The sequence below is a fragment of the Myotis daubentonii genome, chromosome 14, assembly GCF_963259705.1.
Source record: "Myotis daubentonii chromosome 14, mMyoDau2.1, whole genome shotgun sequence".
NCBI classification, from domain to species: Eukaryota; Metazoa; Chordata; class Mammalia; order Chiroptera; family Vespertilionidae; genus Myotis; species Myotis daubentonii.
This window is the reverse complement of record NC_081853.1, coordinates 24,387,959-24,411,202: the sequence shown is the minus strand read 5'-3', so window position 1 is coordinate 24,411,202 and position 23,244 is coordinate 24,387,959. Positions and strand designations below refer to the sequence as shown.

The 23,244-nt window shown below is 40.4% G+C and overlaps 1 protein-coding gene across 8 annotated transcripts in view; it reads right to left on the bottom strand.

The window, feature by feature from the left end:
* The window catches only part of ATG7 (autophagy related 7), a 246,801-nt gene that overhangs the window by 183,688 nt on the left and 39,869 nt on the right, over positions 1-23,244 (bottom strand). For 7 of the 8 annotated variants that reach the window (XR_009448517.1, XR_009448518.1, XM_059663587.1 and 4 more), the window contains exons 8-11: positions 10,915-11,003; positions 8,288-8,409; positions 3,268-3,358; positions 1,376-1,520 (exon numbers count right to left, since the gene is read on the bottom strand). Coding sequence is in view for 6 of the 8 variants with exons in the window: in XM_059663587.1 (XP_059519570.1) it covers positions 1,376-1,520; positions 3,268-3,358; positions 8,288-8,409; positions 10,915-11,003 (447 nt within the window). In the remaining 2 variants the exon portion in view is untranslated. Of the gene's footprint in view, positions 1-1,375; positions 1,521-3,267; positions 3,359-8,287; positions 8,410-10,914; positions 11,004-15,468; positions 15,533-23,244 lie in introns of all 8 variants that reach the window. The other variant, XM_059663592.1, reaches the window with a different exon arrangement.

The following is a 23,244-nucleotide window of genomic DNA, read 5'->3' as shown; positions in this document are numbered from 1 at the left end:
ATGTGGCAGTGAAACACCTGTTTTACTGGTTGAGAACGTAAACTGGTGTAATTTTTCTGGAAAGTAATTTGGCAATGTTTCTGGAGTCTTTAAAATGCACACATCCTTTGGCCTACTTCCAGCAATCTTTCCTAGGAAATAGTCTGAAGATGTAATCACAAAGATGTTCTTAGCAACATAATTTATGGCTATGTAAAAATTTGTACTTAAGTAAAATATTGGAATCAATGTTAATGCCTAACATTAAAGGAATGTCCCAGTAAATTATGTTTCCTCATACAAGAAGGCATATTCTAAAGCCATTAAAAAGGTATCCTTTTTAATGACCTGGGAAAGTGTTTACAATGTTAACTTATAAAAGCAAGGGACATTATTATATATCATGTGTGGTCTTAAAATGTATATTAAACAAACACTAAAAGGAACAAAGTGATAGGAAAATGGATAACTTTCCTTTTTTATAACTTTTATGCAAAAGTGTTGTAAACCATAAAAAAAAAAAAGACTAACATAATGAGTCACAAAAATTAAAAAAAAACCCTTATATGGCTAAATATACTTTAATATGTTGAGAAAAAGATTTGCATCATATAACAAAAAAAGGTTAATCCATAATAAAAAGAACTCCAAAACAATAAAAGAAACACAACCCAGAGGACATGAACAGAAGAAATAAATTTCACAAAAGAAATAAAATTTAAGACTCACCCTCACTAATTAAAGAAATGCAAATAAAAAGCTCTGTTCCTCACATGTTTTTGGAAGATAATTTAATTTGGGAAGAAAAAAAATTATTATAGCAATTCTACTTCTAGAACTTTTTCCCAAAAGAAATAATACTATGAATATGTAAAGATATAAATGTAAAAATGTTCATACCATTATCATCTCTAAAAGAAAAATATGCTGACAGTGATTAAATAAACGGAGGACTCAGTCATACAATGAAATAGTACATATAGATAATATGGAATACATAAAAAGAGAGCCATAATTATTTTCATATTAAGTTAAAAATAAAAACCTGTTATAGACAGTATGTTATGATCCAATTTTCATAAAAATAAATAACAGCAGTGATGACAAATGTCTCTCATTTGTATATGCCTATAAATACTTCAGGGGAAAATATACTGTATATTAATCTATAAAGTCTACTTAATTCTGGGAAATGTGGCTTGGGATGGAGATGGAGGGACTTTGTGTTTTTACCTTATAATAAAAGCATGTGTTCCATTTATATTTAAAAATAAACTGAGAGGGAGGGAGAAGGAAGAGAGAGAGAGGAAAGGGCATCTGGGAGGTGGAAGGCAATCAGATATAGTAAAATGGGGAAAGAAGCTTCAAAGGTACCATTTGGCCCCCACAAACTTACCATCAGTGTCCTAGCTACATTACAGCCCAAGGTGCCAGCTCCAAGCAGCAGACATTTGACAGACACAACTTTGTCTAAGTCCAAAGTAGGCACTAATCTCCAACACATCAATTTGAGATTTAGATCCACTGATGATTCAGCTAACCTAGAAAATGAGAGAATTATTTAATTATTCAGTCAGTCACTCATTTATACCCCAATTTTGGCCTTTTTGAATAGAAGTAAGTATATGAGAAAAGAAGAAACAAATACTTAGGAAATTAGAATCAAAGGAAAACTAAGATGAAGCTTGAGGGTAAATGGGTAGGAGAAAGGTTACTGTGCAGAATCGTAACACTGTAGTCCTCTGCAATTGTTAGAAATAGGCCACATATTTGATGCTAAGCTCCTGGCTGTGAAGATGAAAACAGAAGCATGACTGGTACTAGAAGTCATTGTGTCTATAAATAAAAACACACCAGCTACCAGCTGCTTAAGAAGAAAGTTTTTCCTAAAACTGAAAACAGAGACTTTTCTTCCACGCCCTCAATAAAGGGTGCACTTACACTCTCCCTTAAATACAATATTGGTTTCCATGAAATATTGCTGGGAGCCGGTCCATGCTTGCTGTTTCAAGGGACCTGGCATATATGGCATACTGTTCTTAATATGTTTGCTCACCTTCTTGGCACTATGTGTTTTAACCAAGGTCTCTGAGAAAGGTTGTTTCCCCAGGTAGGGATTTTTCCCTGAAGTTAGGGAGGGAATAAAACCTCTTAACTAAGTGCCAGGCGGGTAATTAATCACTTTAACTACGAACAATCATGCTTAAGCTACATAATCTTTACTCCCTGGAATGGAGATAAGAAACGCCCTAACCTTTGGAATAGAGATTGATAGGATTGGAATCAACTGGTATAAATACAGATGTAACAAGACAGAACTTAGAAGACAGAACCAAGAGAGACAGAACCTAGGCAGAACCTACACAGAACGTTCTCTAGAGACAGAAGAACTTCGCTGGAGAGAACATGGCAAAAGATCCTGGACAGAAACTGGCCTCAGAACCTAGAGACAGAACCTAGACACAGAACCTAGACACAGAACCTACACAGAACCTAGAGACAGAAGAACTTCACTGAACTTCGCTGGAGAGAACATGGCAAAAGATCCTGGAGAGAAACTGGCCACAGAACCTAGAGACAGAACCTAGCGAGAGAACATGGCAAAAGATCCTGGACAGAAACTGGCTATAGAACCTAGAGACAGAACCTAGCGAGAGAACCTGGCTGAAGAACCTAGAGACAGAACCTGGCTACAGAACCTGGCTAGAACATGGCAAGAGAACCTAGCGAGGGAACATGGCTACAGAACCTGGCTGGAGAACCTGGACAGAACCTGGCTGGAGATCCTAACCAGAACTTTGCTGGAGATCCTGACCAGAACTTGGCTAGAGATCCTGGCTATGCTGCTGACCAACTGAACTCTGTCTCAGTGCCATTCCTTCTTCGCCGACTCCGTCCACACCTTTGGGGACCCCTGGACCTGCTGGGGTTGGACCCCAGCAAAATATTTCTTATAATGTCCTTCAATGTAGGCTACTAGAACAAAATTAAAGGGCAATGAATAAAGGACTACAACATGTTGCAGATATACAGATCTTAGAGTCTGTGCTTGAAGCAAGAATAAAATTTAGAATGTCTACATGAACAGATGAACTGTGTGCCCTTCAGGATATCCATCATTAATATTATCCCACAACCAAACTTAAATTATGAGTTAGGCAGCAAAGAATGCAATAACACCCATTGTTCATGTGAATGGCACCCCTGGACTGAATTGTGCAGTGCCATTGACCTCATAGAACCTAGTGTGCAAAAGATCCATTGAAGAAACTATCTTCCAAAATATACCTTTTAGGGTCCATGCACTCACTGAGGTTCACCATCCTTGGTCCCATGCCTCCTTTCTGGTTCTTTTCCCATCCAACTGCTTTGGGACAATCTTAAAGCAAATAAAACAATAAATTTAATGAAGGAGAGAAGGAAAGAAACAAGTCAGTCAAGCAGCAAAATGGCCCATATACTGATAAACTTTTGGTACACTCTTCTCAAAAAGGTTCTTGGGCCTGAATTTGCATCTACTTGCCTCAGTTGCCTTCCCATCTTCCATGGCTACCAGGAATCTTGTTTAGAGGCCAGTAGACCTGTAGAGGAGCTTCTGAAATAGCCCTCAACTCGAGCCCAAGTTGCTTTGATTTCTGCAGTTGTTCAAATAAAAACAATCATATTTGGCACTGGGATATAACCATATTGAAGGTTATCTATTCTAAGGAAACAGACTACTGTGATGGCAGCACAGCTTCTGATGAAGTTCCCACCGGGATGTGAACAGTACATCCCCTTCTGTTCCTCATTTTTGTGTCCCTCTGCTCAGCCACTCAATTCCATCACTGTGTACCTACCTGTGGGCAGATCATAGTCCAAGAGGACTGTCCCTCTGTTAAACTGCCCTTTCCTTTAAGCTCATCCTTATCTATTTAGACTTTCCCCTTCCCTATCTCTTTTAACCTCTGTTACGGGTGCCGATGTAACTCCAATTCTGGCAGTTCAGAAGGTAAGGATACTGTGGCTAATAGACATGGGAAATACCTCTGGACCCATTTCTGTGTTCCCTATCCACTCCTTACCACCACCCAAACCTGGAGATTCAAGTTGCATGTGAGGGAGATAAAAGCTTTGAGGAGCCGACAGAACAGGAACATTGAATTTAATTTGGCTTTGTGTTTCCCACATTTACCTGGCTCTCACTATCTCCTTCCATCACTGGTAACACATTTAGGGAAAAGCAGCTCTATTCTACTGTTACAAAATCCTCTTAAAAACCTCACTTGCTTTGTAGATACTCCTGCTACCTCCTCACCTTAATGGAAACCTGACTTTCTTGGTGAAAACTTGCTAATGGGGTCCAGCCACTCTCTTACACTCGCCACATCTCTAAATCTCACTGAATCCCTGATATTCACAATAAAGCCTCAATTCCTTCGCAGGGAATTCACCCAGCTACAACCCACCCTAACGGCATCCCCTCCAATGTCTGCCTTACATAAATCTCTGAAGAAACAGAAACTCCTTGACTTAATGTACAAAACTATTGGGAGAAATTTTGTTTGTTTCTAATGATACACTGGTGTTTTTTGGCCACTCTCCTTCTTTTAGATTTCTATTGACACCTCTATTTTTCTTTCCTGGGAAACTTTTTAGCTTTTGACCTTTCATTTAAAAAAAAAAAAATAGTATTGCACCCTGACCGGTTTGGCTCAGTGGATAAAGAGTTGGCCTGCGGAATGAAGGGTCCCAGGTTCAATTCTGGTGAAGGGCACATGCCCAGATTGCAGGCTCGATCCCCAGTAGTGGGTGTGCAGGAGGCAGCCAATCAATGGTTCTCATCATTGATGTTTCTCTCTCTCCTTTTCCCTTCCTCACTGAAATCAATAAAAATAAAATAAAATAATATTGCTTAATATAATTATGGGACCTAGAAGGTGTTGATTTCATTTACATAATCTTTTTTGTGTGAAAAGATGAGATAGGATGACCAATGGAAAACCTTGGAACCAATCATTCTGGAAAGCTACTTGAGCCTCAATTTGGCTGGGGGGCATCATTCACAGAAAGAAGTCCAAAAACAAATGTCCCTTCTTGTTCTAATTCAGGCTTCTGGTGTGGTCCTGTTTTCAGGGTCATGAAAAATTAAAACTGATATAATAAATTTGAGTTCTTAATAGAGGTTAAAACTTCAAAATTCTTTTTCTGGGAAAAAGAATTCAGACTTGTTACTAAATCATATTTCCTTACTATTCTTACATTAATAAAAAATGCTTCCCTAATACACAGCATAAGAAACCTGGCAAGTACAGTCTAGTACTGTAGTTCATAACTCCAGCCTAAGCTTTCTCATAAAAAAAAAAAAAAATCATGGGACAAAAACAAAATATCATTTCAAATTAAAACATCTCAGTACTCAAAATGCTATAGTTATTTCTAAGAAAATTAGATGTACTTTAAACTTATTGACAATGAAAAAATTCTATACAGGGTGTCCCCCCAAAATGTATACACACTTTAACAGATGATAGCTCAATTTTGAAAACGAAATGTATTTTAATAAACATCCTATATAATAAAAGCATAATATGCTAATTGTCCGACCATTTGTTCGGCTGTTCCACCAGTCACTATGACACACACTGACCACCAGGGGGCAGACACTCCGACCAATAGGTTAGCTTGCTGCTGGGTTCCGGCTGATCAGGACTGGGCAAGATGGTCGGACATGCCCTGGAGCCCACCCATGATCCCTCCCCGGGTGGGCTGGCCAACCTCCTACAGTCCCTCCCTGGCCAGCCAGCCTGGATCAGGACTGGGCTAGATGGGCTCTTCCATGTCCCTCCCTGGCTCCAATCAGCCCCAGTCAGGACTGGGTGAGACAGGCCGGACCTGCCCTGGAGCCCTTCCATGGTCCCTCCCTGGCGGGCTAACCTTCCAGTCTCTCCCCGGCCGGCCAGCCCCCATGGCCCCAATCAGGACTAGGCAAGATGGCCCTGACTGACCCCGATCGCCAGCCATGCCGAGGGACCCTACTGGTGCACGAATTTGTGCACCAGGTCTCCAGTTACCTTTATAACTATTCAAAGTGCCTGTATGCATTTTTAGGATACTGTATATATGGCTATATTTAATCTATCATATCTGCTTCCATATAAACTACATCTATAAGTCATATCCAAAATTATCGAGAAAAGATTTTTAGGGGAAACTTAGGAGCTGTTTTCCCAGTTAGTCAACTAGGAGGAACATCAGGACAGGAATTAAAATGAGGGCTCTCCCACCCTCAGCAGCATCTGCTGCCTCCTTCAGCCAGTTGCCAGGATATTCTTTATATTAGCAATGGAGGGTGGGTTTGGCTCCACTATGAAGAGTGTTAAGAAAATATAGGATATTTAAAATTATACTTGTTATACCATTGCAACTATGGGCTGTCTTAGAAATACTAAAAAATCCTGCTATTCTAATACCTTCAGTTCATACTATAATACAAAATAATTATTTAGAAAGATTTTTTTAATCCTTGCCCAAGGATATGTTGTTGTTTTTTAATTTTACTGATTTTAGAGTGGGAGGGAGAGAGAAACATAGATGTGAAAGAGAAATATCCACTGGTTGCCTCCCAATGCAACTCAACTGCACATCAAACCTGCAAACCTAAGATGTGCCCTGACCAGGGATCGATCCTGAAACCCTTTGGTGTATGGGATGATTCTTCAAACAACTGAACCACCTGGCCAGGGTGAAAGATAAAGTTTAATTTACAGCTAAAAGGGGAACTATTAATTCACATGACAAAAATAAAAAAAAATTGCCTTTCCATCCACACTTAAAAAAGATGTATTGAGACATTACTGGATTATAGAAAGCCTCTTTTTCAAATGTAAATGCAGTATTTCCTGGGTTTGCCAGTTCCATCAAGCATTCAGTGATACTGGGAACAGGGAATAAGAGTAATTCAGTGACTTTAACTTAAAAATGGAAAGAAAAGTGCCTCCCCCAAGGGTGACTGGTAGGATTTAGGGAGGGAAGTATGGAAGGCGATGGTGGCCTGCCAGGTGTAGACCAGGCCCGCATTACTTCTTAGTTAACCTCATTTCTCTAGAACTACCCTCAAGTTGTGGCTTTAATATAACAAAAGTACAGTATGTAAGTTAGCATCACATGGAGGCTATTTTAGAATGTGCCAGAAGAGGGTGCTAAACCAAATGCAACTATCTAAAAATAGCAGGGAAGCAATGGATTTCTTATGGCTCAAAGTAACAAGTAAGCCACTTCCCCAATTGTCTGACCAAGCACTTTGAGGTCAATCTCTCTAAGAAGTCTCTTTGAGATATTTATCAGTGCTACAGCAAAGAATTACTGATAAAATGTCATCAGAGTCAATCCTGGATCGTTCTGAATTCTGCATTCTAGAAATGCCAGCTCAGAAGAAATTTTAACATCCTCCCCTCCCCACCCCACCACTAAAACACTTTAAGGCACATGACTTGTGGATTAAAGAAAGCAATGTGCCTTGAAGCTATGTGGGACATTGTGAGGAGCGAATTGAACAATGTATGTGAAACTACTCTGAAAAGCATGTAAGACACAAAAATCTGAGGGATCCTTTTGGAGAGTGCTAGGCTTAGTGTGACGGAAATTAACATAAATCAGCATTTATAAAGCACCTATAACATGCCAGACATAGTGTTCTGTCTTTTAAACAGGACAGATTCCTCACAAGGAATATTCCATGTGGTGCTTACTAGTAAGTATCAAACTTCAATATGTGTTCTGTGACATGAATATAAACACAAGTGTAACACATACATCTATATAAAAGGTCTGTGAGCCTGCTTCCTTATTTATGAAAGGAGGAGAATAGCTGATATCTATCACACAGGACCAAATGAAAAATATTAAATGTGGAAAGAGACATGGCACTTTTGCTCACTCATTTAGTGCATGGAGAGTAGAATCACACACAACTTTAAGTTTGTAACAAATAAGTATGTGAGTGCATTAATATTTCATTTTTCCTTCCAGAGGGTCAGGAATAAAGATTGTGCCTTAAGCAAAAATAAAAACAAAACTAGGGGGAAAAACATCCTTAAGATTGAAAAATCCTTCCTGGAGAAAATTTCCTGGGGACAATCTTTGCCTTTGTGCCTGTCAGACTAGCAGAGCTGCTCTGTTCAAGGGAGGTGATCACATTGACAAAGAGGTGGAAATTGTACTCTTCTCTCCCTTCTGCTGCTATTGTAAAAGGATGAAAGGAAAGTTAAGCCTGATTAGGTTTATGACAAATAATAATTATATGCATTCTCAGAGACCAGCCAATTACCTGGGCTAAAAGCCATTTCTGGAAGCTTCACTTCGAAGATGATGCTGTGGGTGACGTCTCTGACCCCCTGCAAGGTGCGGTCCCGGAAGCAGAGGACTTCAACAGACTGGAAACTACTACTCCTGATGGCAGGCCCCGGTTGGTTTTTGTTGTTATTTTTTTAAGGAGGGAAAAGAAAGAGCTCACATTAGAACTTCAGCAAACCCAGGTGGAAAGAATGCAAGTCATTGTAATTATGCTTCTCTGACACCCTCAAGGGATGGCCTTAACCTTTGAGATCCTGAATACATCCTTGTATGCTTCCTTTGTCTTGGTGCTTAGAGGCTGAAGGCGGAATAGGCTGTGATTTCTTTCTAGGAGAATTTCATATAACAATCTTAAATAATTCTGACAAATAAATCTTAAATGTAGGGGGAAAAAGCTTACAAGACATTGAAAAGAATGGCTAGGCATTCATGGGTTCTTCTGGTCACCCTTCTCTCCATCTGCACTTAAATTCTATGAAGCCACACTTCAGTAGTTAGGAAACCCATGTGCACTAGATAGACTGACCACCTGGATAAGCACTAGTAAGTATAACCATTCTCCCACTGGGGACAATCTATAACTTAGCTACCTTCATTTTTTTAAAGTAAACATTTTGACTTAAGTCAAGTAGCCACAAACTCAAGTACACAACTTTTAAATATAAAGGAGCCTATCTCATGGCTTCTCCCAGTTATTAACCACCCCTTCAAAAGTAACTACTACTCTAACTTCCAAGTATATATTCTTTTATATTGAGCTTATTTCACTCAACATGTTTTTAAAACTCATCTACATTGATACATGTATCGGCAGTTCACTAAAATTTGTAACAAAGCATTCCATTGCAATGAATACACCACAATTTATTCCACTCCATGTCATTACTGAATGACATACGGGTTATTCCCCGTTTGGGGTTATTAAGAATAATGCTGCGACAGCCCGGCCTATGTGGCTTAGTGGTTGAGGATTAATCAATGAACCAAGAGGTCACCGGTTGATTCCCAGTCAGGGCACATGCCTGGGTTGTGGGCTCCATCCCCAGTAGGGGGTGTGCAAGAGGCAGCCGATCAATGATGTTTCTCTCTCATTGATGTTTCTCTCTCTCTATTCCTCTCCCTTCCTCTCTCCCTAAAAATCCATGGAAAAAATATATATTCTATATTTTTAAAATTTGTTTTTTAAAAAAATTCTTGTCCAAGGATATGTTTTATTTTTAGTTGATTTTTAGAGAGAGAGGAAGGGAGAGAGAAAAAAACAATGTGAGAGAGAAACATTGATTGGTTGCCTCTCATATGTGCCCTGATCAGGAATCAAACTCATAACCTTTTGGTGTACGAGAAGATGCTCCAACAAAGTGAGCCTCCCAGCCATAAACATTCTTGATATGTGTTTTGCTTGTATCTGAGTGAGCATTTACGTATGATATATACTTGAGAGTACAATTGCTGAGCTATGAATATTTTTAACTGTGATAGATACTGCCAGTTTTCCAGCAGTGTCTGAGAGTTCCAATTGCTCCACATATTCAACAAGACTTGGTATTGTGATTTATTAATGACTAGAGGCCCGGTTCACAAAATTCATGCATGGGGGAGGGGGAAGAGGGGGGAGGGGGTCCCTCAGCCCAGCCTGCACCCTTTCTAATTTGGGACTCCTTGGGGATGTCTGACTGTCAGTTTAGGGCTGATCCCGGGGATCAGGCCTAAACTGGCAATCAGACATCCCTCTCACAATCCTGGACCACTGGCTCCTAATTGTTCACCTGCCTGCCTGGTTGGTCGCCCTTAACTGCCCCCCTCTGCTGGCCTGATCAACCCTCACTGCCTCTGTGTGCCAGCCTGATCACCCCTAACTGTCCCCCACTGCCGGCCAGGTCACCCCCAACTGCACCCTACCTGCCAGCCTGGTCGCTCCTAACTGCTCCCCCTGCCAGCCTGGTCACCCCTTACTGCCCCCCCCCCTGCCGGCCTGGTTGCCCCAACTGCCCCCCTCTGCCGGCCTGGTTGCCCCGCACGGCCCCCCTCTGCCGGCCTGGTTGCCCCTCACGGCCCCTCTGGTCGCCCCACGCAGCCTGCTGTTCAGTCGTTTGGCCGTCCCTCACTACAACCCTGCTGGCCTAGTCACAGGCAGCCATCTTGTGAGGGAGTGGGGGTTAATTTCCATATTACCTCTTTATTATATAGGATTAGTGTTTCATTTTATTTCCTTGATGATCAATGATGTTGAGCATCTTTTCAAATGTATACTGGCTTTTTAAGTACCCTCCTTTTAAATTATTTTAGGGTAGGAAAAAAAAGGCTGGAAGCAAAAGGATAATCCTATCTGAAAGCTGAAGAGAGGACTGAAGAATTTCAGGGTCAGGACCTTTGGCTACTTGCCCTGCCATATTCTGAAACATCTTTAATATACAGTATGGTCATAGTCTGCAGCTCCATAACAGGCTCACCACTGATGGAAATTGGAACATGGCTGATTTATTGACTCCCACCTGGTTTGTGTGCCAGAAGTGGAAAAAAAAAATGCAGACATAGGCAGACACACTGTCAAAAACATATAGACAGACAGACAGACAAGACAGTCACATGTAAATACTGTACCATTTGTGGGCTGCTAGGACCAAAAAATTCCTCAAAGGCCATCCAGGGTATTGGGCTAAGTTACAGGGATCATATACACCAACTGTTATCTGTGAACATAAAAGACTTTCTGAATGAGTCAAGTCTTATACAGATTCACAATACAGACATTGCTAATACTTACTCTTCATTTTTTATGCTGTTCTGTAAAAGCATTAATAATTAGACACTTGGTGAAGGGCTATAGGGAAGAGAAGAAAGTAAAATGATATAGGTATAGAGGACAGAACTTCTTGATGACAGAGCTATCAAATTCTTCTCTGTACTCCTGTACCTTGTACTGGGCCTGGCAGAGAGTAGGAACTAGATACGTTTAAAAGGAAGAAAGACTGAAAGGAAGACAGGGAGGGAGGGAGTATTGTCAACTGTCAGGGCTCACATAGAAAAAACCTCTCCTAAAGAGACAATCTGTGAAAATTGCTAATTTTTATATAACGAGAACATCACAGGGCCACTATCATTGTCATTGTAAGTCTATAGTCAGATCAAATTAAGAAGTCAGATGCCCTTGATTACTATTCCTACTCCCACAACTCTGACCTCTGCTAGAAAACTTGACTCAACTTCAAATACCATTTCTTCAGTGATGACTCCCCGTGCCTAAAGTGGTCACTCTGTTCTCTCTGCTTCCACAGCATTTTGAACATTACACATAACATTTTCACTTTTTCTGTCTCCTTTCTCTCAAACGACAATAAATGCTGAGCACCTAGCTCTTGATTTCTAAATACCATTCTCCAATAAAAGGAATCAGGGCTCCTTGGACACGTGGCTAATTCTAGGGCGGAGGCAGGAAAAACACAAGAGGAACCTGGAGCATCTTCTATATTAGAAAGGAAGGAAGTGCTAAATAAACAAAAGGATAGGATGTCAAGGGGACACCAAAGCCAACTGAAAGGCCTGGGAGGGGCAGTTGTGGGATGAAGGGGATCAATGGGGGGAAAAACAAAGAGAAGAGCTGTAATACTTTAAACAATAAAGATAAATTTTTAAAAGTGGTGTTTTCTTTTTACCCTGATAAAAAGAACAAAGAACTCTCAATGGCCAAGGTTGGATCAATATGGGAAACAAAATAACGTCATATGAGATTATAACCCATAATACAAAATAAATATCTATGAGACCATTCTGACATAAATAAATGATGGATAAGTAAATACGTAAAGATAAAGGAACAAGTCTTCCTCTTAGATTTTCAAACAATAGATGTAGATGCATGCCCCCTCCAGAAGCAGAGCTTAATCCTTCTCCTCAGTGAGAGCAGTTGGAGTTAGTGAATCACATCCAAAGAAAAAATAGTAACCTTGCAGTGGAGAAACCTGGAAAACACTACTTAACCAAGTGATCAAGATTAACACCACCAGGGATGCTATGTGGATATCAGGTACCCCTTGACATGATGTGATAAAATGGGTGTTTCACCTCAGTTGTTTTCTTTCCAAAAACCCGTAACCCCAGTCTAATAATAAAAAAGACAACATTAGCCCGGCCAGTGTGGCTCAGTGGTTGAACATTGATCTATGAAGCAGGAGGTCAGGGTTAGAATCCCGGTCAGGGCACATGCCTGGGTTATGGCTGATCCTCAATAGGGGCGTGCAGGAGGCAGCCAATCATTGATTCTCTCTCATCATTGATGTTTCTTATTTCTCTCCCTCTCTCCCCTTCTCCCTTCCTCTCTGAAATCATATATATATATATATATATATATATATATTTTTTTTTTTGGATAAAAAGGAAAGTCTGGGAAACTGTTACAGACCAAAGAGGAGGCCTGACAACAAAATGCAATGTAGTCTCCTGGACTGGATGCTGGAACACAAGGAGGATGTTATTGGAAAACTGGTGAAATCTGAGTAGGTCTTGAGTTTAGTTAACAGTAATGTATTAATGTTGGTTCCTCTGGTTTGATAAATGTACCATGGTTATTTAAGATGGTAACATTAGACAAAACAAAAAAACAGGGTGAAGGAATATGGGAACTCTTTGCACTATCTTTGCAACTTTTCTATAAATCTAAAATTATTCCAAAATAAAAAGTTTTTTTTTTAAAAAAGACAGCCCTGGCGGGTGTTTGGGTATTGTCCTGTGCACTGAAGGAATACCAGTTCTACTCTCAGTTGGGGCACATGCCCACGTTGTGGAATCAATCCTCGGTAGGAGGTGTGCGGGAGACAGCTGAACAATCCTGTTTCACTCTCACATCGATGTCCCCCCCACACCCTCTCTCCCCCTCTCCCTTCCCCTTCCTCTCTCTCTAAACATCTTTAAAACAAACACACACACACACACACACACACACACACACAGACAATGAGCATTTAGAGAAGAGTATCTTATCTTTCCATGATCAGTTTATAGATACATTGCAGATACTTAGTGAACGCTTATTGAATGATGAAAACAGATGGACAGATAAATGGATGGATGATAAGTGGAAGGATGAAAGGAAGGAGGAAGGAAAGATAGCTGGCAGAGAACCGTAAGTTAACCCACAGGTGTCCTTTATAGGTATACCCGTGGGTTAAATAGAAACATGGCAGATAAACTTTTGATTACTTTAGATCCAGTTATTTCTGTAAGAATGGGATCAGCCCAAACACTTCCACTTATTTACCACAGTGCTGAGTACAGTGTCAGCCACAAAGAAGGAGCTTAACCAATATTCACATGAAAAAAAGCAGAAAGACAGAAAGTAAGAGAAGGAAGAGAGGGAAGGGGGAGGGAAGGAAGGAGAGAGAGGAAGGAAAGAAGGAAGGCCACCATCCAGAGAGAAACACCACGTTGGTGTATAACTTCCATTTATTCTTTACGTAAATATATTTTAATTATTACAACTTTTAAACAAAAATGGAATCATGCTAAAAATACTGTTTTGTATCTATTATATTCTATTATGAACTCTCTTCCATACTAATGTCATTCTACAACCACTGTCAGTAGTGGCTGAATGGCATTCCACTGTATTGATGTACCACAACTTTTTTCTATTTTCTATTAAATAACAATTAAATAGTCTTCATATGAGCTCAATGAATCTCTGGAAATGTCTTACTATTGTCTTATCAGATAATTACTGCGTTATTTCAAAGGTATTCTTAAAAATATTGGCTGCCTTCTCCACTATAAATTTTCTTATTCCCAAGACTGAAGTGTTTTGTCTAGTAGATTTTCATGTATTAAATGCAAACAGATGCATATTTAATTCAATATAAACAGATTCATAGAGATTTATTTTTTCCATGGGAAGATATAGCATTAGTATCTAGAAAACTTTTAAAAACAGAACTTGCAGAGACTATTCTGAGGACTGCCCCTATGTCAATGAGTGACCTAGGGAAAATTAGTCAGCTCCTCCAGGCCTCAGTGTTGTTTATCTGAATCACTCAGGCATTTTATACAGGCAGACTAGAGGCCCAGTGCATGAAATTCTTGCACTAGTGGTGGTGGGGCGGGGAGGGGTCCCTCAGCTTGGCCTGTGCCCTCTCGCAGTTCGGGAGCCCACAGGGAGCAGGCCTAAGCCGTCAGTCAGGCATCCTTAGCACTGCCTTGGAGGCAGGAGAGGCTCCCGCCACTGCTTCTGCGCCAGCTGTGAGCCCGGCTTCTGGCTGAGAGGTGCTCCCCCTGTGAGAGTGCACTAACCACCAGGGGGCAGCTCCTGCGTTGAGCGTCTGTCCCCTGGTGGACAGTGCACATCATAGCAAGCAGTTGAGTGGCCTTAGCATATCATTAGCATATTATGCTTTGATTGGTTGAATGGCCAGTGGAACAACTGAACACTTAGCATATTCGGCTGTATTATATAGGACTACAGGCCTGTTGCATGAAATTCGTGCATGGGAGGGGGGGTCCCTCAGCGCAGCCTGCACCCTCTCCAATCCGGGACCCCTCAGGGGATGTCCAGGCCTGATCCCAGGGATCAGGCCTAAACTGGCAGTCAGACATCCCTCTCGTAATCCTGGACCACTGGCTCCTAACCGCTTGCCTGCCTGCTGGCCTGACTGCCCCTAACCTCTGCCTGCCGGCCTGATTGCCCCCTAACTGCTCCCCTGCCAGCCAATTGCCCCCTAACTGCTCTCCCCTGCTGGCCTGATCGCCCCTCTAAGTGCTCTCCCCTGCCAGGCTGATCGCTCTCTAACTACTCTCCCCTGCTGGCCTGATCGCCCCTAACCGCCTCTGCCTCGGCCACTGTGGCTTTGTCCAGAAGGACATCCGGAAGATGTCCAGTCTAATTAGCATATTATCCTTTTATTAGAATAGATGGCTTAGGGCATAGCAAAGGTATGGTCCATTAGCATCTTTGTCTTTTATTAGTGTAGATACTACAAATGGATGCCTAATTTCAAAAAAAGAGCATATTTCTGATACTAAATATAAAGACAAAGAGATACGAAGGTAAGAAAAAAAGAAATATTTTTGTTTTGAGCAGAAAAGATCAGGAATAAGTTCTTAGAGCAACATGACCTAAGATGAACTACAGAAAAGGAATGAACTGCTGAAGAGAAATCTATCACTTACCCATAAAAGGAGGTCAGCGTGAAAATGCTTTGAAGTAACCCTCCTACTCACATGAGGCAAGCATCTGGACAGAAAAATGACAGGATTCATTTGACACTAGGCTGAACATCAGTTAATAATCCTTTGATTTTTTTTAAAGTGACTCCGAAACCTATTAAGTGCTTTAGAAACTAAATTGGGAAGCTCAGCTATTATAGAAATTAGTCAGCACAATGCTAGCAAGCCAGCTGAACTATTTGGGTAGTCAATAAAAAGTTTTTAAATGGCCATCAGAAATGATCATTAACAAGGAGTTCTGGGTTTTAGAACTGGCTTTGCTGCAAATGCATTGTGTGCACTTGTACAAATCACTTCCTTTTATGATACAAATCAGTAGAAAGAAGCAAAATGTAATTGGAAAAATACTTTGTTTAAAAGGTTTATGAAATAAATATTTTTTTCTACTTGGCTGAGAACATACAACTTATTGAAGTGGTCCAGTCATGATCTGTCTATGATCCACCCAGCAATGTGCTGGAAAAGTACAACATGAGAAAGGGAAGGAGGGAAATTGTCAGCTTGAGTGTCTTTGAGAAATGTTTACCCTAATCCCATAAAACATGACAAATGGCTATTACCTAAACATTTGCTATAACAGAAAATGCATAAAAGAAATTACAAGTTTTGAAAGTGTGAGAAAATTACTTAAATCTCTAATGCCCGGTGATGTAACAGATGACTGCCAAGATGCAAAGATTGCTAATTGAAGAGCCCACTAAAAGCATACCAATGCTTTTGCTCTCGTTTAAAGATTCTAAAGCCCTAGAATTAAGGCCTAATGTTTTTGAAATTACAAAACATTTCCCAAACATCCCATCTTCTGTAACTGCTTTGAAGAAAACAGAAGACTCAAACAAACTTTCCAAAAAGATTGGCAATGGGGTAACTATTTAGGCTGTTTTTAATGCAAACACAAGAACTATTTGTTGTAACAATATGGTGCCACCATGACTTGTAAGTGGAATCAACATTTTATTGAGGGAAATAAGAACTTAAACAATGCTCATTTTCAACTGACCAAATGTATACAACATTCAATGCTAATAAGGGTACATTGTTGGCAAGAGAGAAAATTGGCAATTTGGGGCAATAGTTATAAACAGTGGTGTGCTAGAGACAGTTTGCGAGAGCCTGCTTTCTCTTCCCATCTCCAAATAATGTGACTTCACAATGGTGGCTTGAAATTGGCTGTGATGGGATTACAGACATCATGAAATAAGCAAACACTACAAAATCAGGGTTCCCTAGCCCCAAAAGCCAAGTGTCAAATGGGTAACTTTTGATTATAAGCCTTAAAATGTTCAAACTCTTCAACCCAGTAATTCTACATCTAGAAGTGTAAGAAAATAATTCAAAATAGGAAGGAGGGAAGGAATTTCATGCACAAAGAAGCTCCTAATAGTAAATAAGTATAAAAATATAAATGTAAAATTTGATAAAATTATCAAATGTATCAATTTAAAAGGGTGTTGATATAGAGCATAATACTATTATGCTTAAACTAGTGGCCTGGTGCACGAATTCGTGCACACTGAAAGGAAATTAATTGGAAGAAATATTTTAATATTGCTATTCGCCCTTTCTCTATAATAGAAGTGTCAACCAAATTCACAATTGACAATGACAGATGGAAACACACGTGTGCAATTGGCGCCAGAGAAAGCTTTATATGTATCACGCGTGCACAAGCCAACTTAGCCTTTTATAGATATAGAACAAATTTGCTTAATTAGACCAGCTTTCTGATTTAGCTAAACTTTTCCAGCCCAGCGAATTACCCCAACTTCTCTTTCAGGTAATTGTCAGCAACACAGCAATAAATATCAACATGAAGCAGATTATTATTGTAGATCACGCAGGGAGAACAAAGGGTAAAATATTAAACTGCAGCAGTGTTTGACTATATTCTGTGCAGTGAGAAAACCTGAAGTCATTTTCAAGGTCCACCATTTTTTACTTCTTTTCAGTTGGGTCAAGTTTCTAAGCTTTCTAAATCTCTGTTTTCTGGCTAATGAGAAGAAAATAGGATTCTACCGAGTCTCCTATCTACTTACTCCAGGACTTCTGTGAGGATCAAATGAGATGAAGCACGGGAAAACACTTCAAAGACATTTGATTACAGTGTAAAGTGTTTCCACCTGGCCATAAAGCAAGTCGTGTTCCTGGGCTGCAGAAACTACAAGGAGGCTAGTCACTAGGGAGAGGAAGCCAGGTGTTGCTACATGACATCATTACCTGAACAGACACTTAGCATATTAGCCTTTTATATATATAGATAATACAATAAAACAGAATATAGTAAAATCTTTGTCTTTAAAAAATAGGCAGAAAAAAATTAGAAGGAAATACAAAAAATGCTTACTTTTAAAAAAATCCAAAAACTTAAATAGTTGAAGAACTTTCTAGTACTTCAAAAACAGAAAGATACAGGTAGATATAAAATTAATGAAACCATGCCTAGTACAGTTCATTTATCTGCCAGTATTCTCAAAATGGGTACACAGCATTGTCCAAAATACAGGTGATGAGCTATTTGTGAGTCCTAAATCATTTAGTGGGTCACAACTATCATTTTTCAAAAAAAGATAAAACAGAATAGAATAGAAAATAAGCACAGTAAAGTATTATTTTGTTAAAGTTTTGTTTGTTATATATGTGTATATATACATCTAAAGACACACATAAATATGTTTATTGAGTCATAATGTAACAGTTGTTTTTAACTATCAGTAACAAAGTTTGGCATTAGCAATCATCTTAACAACCATAAGTCAGCCAAGAAATGAGAGAAAACCAATCAAAGATGCATTTGCTATTGAGTTTTAATTTTAAGAAAGCAGCAAACTGGTAAAAGCTTCCTGAATTGTCTAGGGATTTCTGAACTGATAACCCTGCAAATCTCAGGAGGGCTTCTCCAGCAGACAGACTAGTCCTAATTTCTTCAGCAATTTTTGAAATCCAAAAAGGCAAGGAAGTTTGCCTTTCTTTGGTAAAGGCAAAGTCAGCAGCATGACTCAGGGCCTCAAAATTCCATTTTAATAGAATAGCTGGAGATTGTTGTTAGTTCAAAGAAAAGAATTTCCTTTTAAAAATGAAAACTGACAAACTTATTCTAAGAAAATATAGTGGGAGCAATTATAACATGTGAGTAAAACTTAATAAAGCCTGTTTATATCCATCATCTGTTATTTCTCACAGCCACCTACAAGGAAGAGGGTATTATTCCTGTACACTTGTGCATGAGAAGGGAGCTGAGACTCAGAAAGTTTGGCTCATGAAGTTGCAGTTGGGACCCAAAATCTGGCTGCCTTACTTACTCTATCATAACATGCTCTGAGCCAAGGAGAGAAAAGGGATGCTTCTGTTTCCATTATATGAAGCATTCTGACTGTAGAAGGTAAGGTGTTTTACACGAAAATAGGTCATTCCATTCTCTACCTCATTTCCCTTCTCCTCATCTATAAAATGGGAACAATACTACTCACTTTGTATGGTGTTGGAAGGATTATGAATAGCAAGTATAACTAACCAGCTCTGTGTTGGGCACACAGTCAGAACTTCGGGCATAGTAGCTGCAGCTGCTGTTGGCTAAGTGGACAGTGAGGAATCATGATTCTCTTCGGGGACAGGTACCCACTCTCTCCCAGCCAGCTGAGGCTCCAGACATCAGTGAGCAGTATCTTTAGATGCAAAGGCCCCACTCTGGCTTGGAGCAGAAATGAGCCATCTCCCTCCTTATCTCAGCAATCCCACAGGATCTCACAGGCAGGCTAAGCCCTGTCCTTCTCTTTATCTTCCTCTGAGCCAGGGACCCAAACAGGACTTATGAATGGATTTGAGTGTTCTGTAGATCCTCTGACATTAGATATTAGACCTGTGTACAGATATGTATTTTTCTGGGACGAGGATCCATCACTTCCACCAAATTCTCAAGGAGTTATTCACCACCACCCCTGTCCCAAATTAAGAACTACTCCTCTAAATTACCCATTGCAAATCACATACCTCCCTCATATTCCTTCTCCAGGCAGAACACTAAGCAGGTCTGTGACTTATACTAGACATAAACTTAAATGGGACATTTGGGAAAGCCTTTATAAGATACATGGCCTTAATCAGATAGCAGAATACTCACATTAAAGAGAACACTATAAGGAGCCATACTAAGAGTGACCTACTACTTTTTAAACGCCTACTGTGTGTCAGGTACTGACCCAGTTGCCTCACATATGTGAGCTTTAATCTTCACAACAACTCATACATGCATCCATTCTTCCATGTATTTTGCACACCAGACAAGATGCAGATGCAATGGGTGATAAAGCAAATATAGGGTACCTGCCCTCACAGAGCTTACATTTACATGAGAGAAAAAGATATTATCAAAGATCACCCAAGAAAATGTACAATTACAACTGTACTAAATATTGCAAAGAAAAACTACACAGTGCTATGAGAGCCCAATGCAAGTAGGACAACCCTTTTTACAGAGGTCAGGGAGGCTTCTCTGAGGAATCATGATTAAGTTTAAATCCAAAGAAAGAATAAATACTTCACTGGGCAAAAGGGAGATGGAGGTGGAGTGGAAGAGGCAGAAGAGAAGAGAGAAAAGGGCTTTCCAGGCAAAAGGCGCGTGTAAAAGCCCTGTGGCAGGAGGGCACCCAGCAGCACCTTTGAGGTGTGGCGAGGTGCAAAAGCAAGAGGGAATGTGGACTGACTTGGGGCTGGAACTGCACAGGGGCCAGGCCACGGAAAGTCTGTGTGCCATAATAAGGAAATTGGATACTATTCTTAGAGTTCAGGGAAGAAGACATTGCTAGTTTTATTTGGAGAGTGACATGATCAGATTTGCTTTTCAAAGAATCGCTTTGGATAATATGGGGACAGATTAAAGGGAGGTCAGAGTAGACACAAAGAGATGATTAGGAAGCTATTGCAGTAAAGCAAGTGAAAGATCACAGCAGCTTAGCCTGGGATGGTGAGCAGAAGAAATCCAGAGGCGGGGGACTAAGAGAAGTTCAGGACAGGAAATCCATAGGACATGGGGGTGGTAAAGGACAGAGAGTGGTCTGGCAGGCTGCCCAGATCTCTGGCTCTCCTGGCTAGATGGAAGGTGGTATCACTGCAAGACACTGATGCTCAGAAGAGGATCAGATTTGAAATGAAGATTATGAGTTCAGCTTGAAGATATTGAATTTGAGGGGGTGGAGGAAGCAGGCAACTGGATAACATGGTCTGGGGTCCAGAGGGAGGTTCATAATGGAGGAAGTGGTCACAGGCATCAGGGATACAGTGAGATCCTCCAGAAAAGAAATCAGACTGAAAGGAGAGGAGCTTGGAATGATGCCAACATTTCTCCACCTCACATGTGCAGACGCCAAGGCTCACAGAGAAATAGTGACTTGCCCAGGCATTTCAAAGTGCTGGTGAGAGGAGGAGGCAGAGATTAAAGTAAAACATGAAGTCAGAGCTCAACTGCAGGAGTTCACACTGAAAAGAATGCCTATTTTTTGAAGAATAAGGCAAAAGCCTTCAAGGACACTTCATGAATCAAGAACACTAAAAAGAAACTGGACTTATGTGAAAGAGTGAACTAGATTAATAAAAATAAAAGCATAAACAACTTCAAGTGAAGTGATGTTTAGACTGCACAGAAATCTACTTTCCCTGAACCCCTTTGTGACGAGACCAGTCCAAAATGGTCTCTCCCTCCTCTCAACACTCCCACATCAGGTGCTCATTAAGTGTCCAACATTGCACTAAATGTTGAAGACACAGTGTGGGGTCAAACATTTTTGTGCTAAAGTTGCTCCCAGGCTGGTTAGGGAGAAGAGGCAGGCAAATAAACAAACCAACAATGACAGTAGAGCTCAGTCAGTGCTAGGAGAGAGGCTGCTACCCAAACACAGAAAAGGGCTATCAAACAGTGATGAACCAGCCCAGCCAGTGTGGCTCAGTGGTTGAACGTCAACCAATGAACCAGGAGGTCACGGTTCTATTTCCAGTTGGGGCACATGCCCTGGTTGCTGGCAGGAGGCAGCTGATCAATGGTTCTCTCTCATCATTAATGTTTCTCTCTCTCTCTCCCTTTCCCTTCCTTTCTGAAATTAAAAAAAAAAATGTATTGAAAAAACCCCAGTAATGAACCAAAAAAGGGGTGAGATCCAAGCCAGGTGAAGGAAACAGAAATAAATGCATTTCTGAAGGCATGGGAGGGGTGAAGGGAGGAGGGAGAAGTATTGGACATTTGGAAGGCATAGTTGTAGACAGAACATAGGCTGCTTCTTGAGGGATGAAGCTAGAATGATGGATAGGAACTGGTTTGAAGAGGCCCCAAATGCCAACCTAATTTGTTTTACTTTATCCTGAAGTCAACAGGAAACATAGAAGAGTGACATGATCAAATTTACATGTTAGAAAATGCATTTGGGCAGTACTGTGAGGGACACATGGGACATTCAGGACCATAGATAGGGAGGTTGCCCAGGCCATGAAACTCCTATGAGGCCATCCATCCGCACAGTTTCTGGTGAACCTTTCTAGAACAAGATGGGGCACAAACATCCAAAGTATCAATCATATCATTTCACTGGCACTTCTCTTCGACTACCTGAATTTTTAGTTAACTTTCCACGAGTCATGTCTCATCTCCCTACAAGACCTCAGGTTCTGTGAGAACATATACACTGAGTAATTCTAAGCTTTCCTAAGATGCGACCCTAAACCAGTGAAGTGCTCTATGCCTGAACTTGGCAGGTGGTTGGTCTCAGGGTCAGGGCACAGGTAAACTTGCCCAAAGTACTTCAAAGGAGATTCCAGAGATTTGTTCAGTCCTTGAAAAGATATTGCTGTTGAGGAAGAAAGGAATTGGATGCATATTTAAGCACCTGCTGGGTATTTTATTCACATTATCATGTCTGATCTTGACAAAGCCTGTAGGAGACAGTATTATCACTATTTAACAGATAGACTAAAGTAAAGAAAGATCATGCAAATTCCCCAAAGTCACTGAGCTACTAAATGGCAATGTTGGGTGTCAAATCCAGATCCATTTGATTCCAAAGGGCAATCTGCACCCAAATGATAAGAGAATGGAATGGAAGAAAGCACACGAGCTTTGGAATTCAGACCACTTGGCCCTGTGACTCTGAGGCTCATTTTCATTAAATAGAAAATGCAGATACTAATAACACCTATTTCACAAAGTTATTATAAGATCAAGTGGGTTAAAGCTCCTTTTCAACTGTAAAGTGCTCTGCAAGTAGTTATTATTTTGGTATATGTGCACTTTGGGGGAGGACCTTTTATTTACCACTCATAACCTGAATTAGTTGCCTTCAAACACAGGCCATTTAATCCTGCCTGCTATCACAATAGGACCTCATTCTAGACTGGACTTTACATTATTAATGGTTGGTCTCATTGTTGCTAATTTAGCTCCAATTCTGTGAAACTGCCTAGGGGGAGAGAAAATAATTTTAATAAAATTTCAATCCTCAGTCATTATTTAAAAAAGGGCTTCCTCTGAAAAAGAGTATACTTAGACATGATGTAGATATGGTCCCTACCCTTTAGGAGCTTACAGACTAACACAGCACAAAAAGTACTTTGTATAAGGGATTTGTTGAGTAGAAAATGAGGATCAAGGAATAAGTGCCATGAGATCAGAAAGGGATAGGTTACACATGGCCCCACCCTGAGAAGGTTTCACAGTGGAGGCAGAATTTCAAAGGAGTT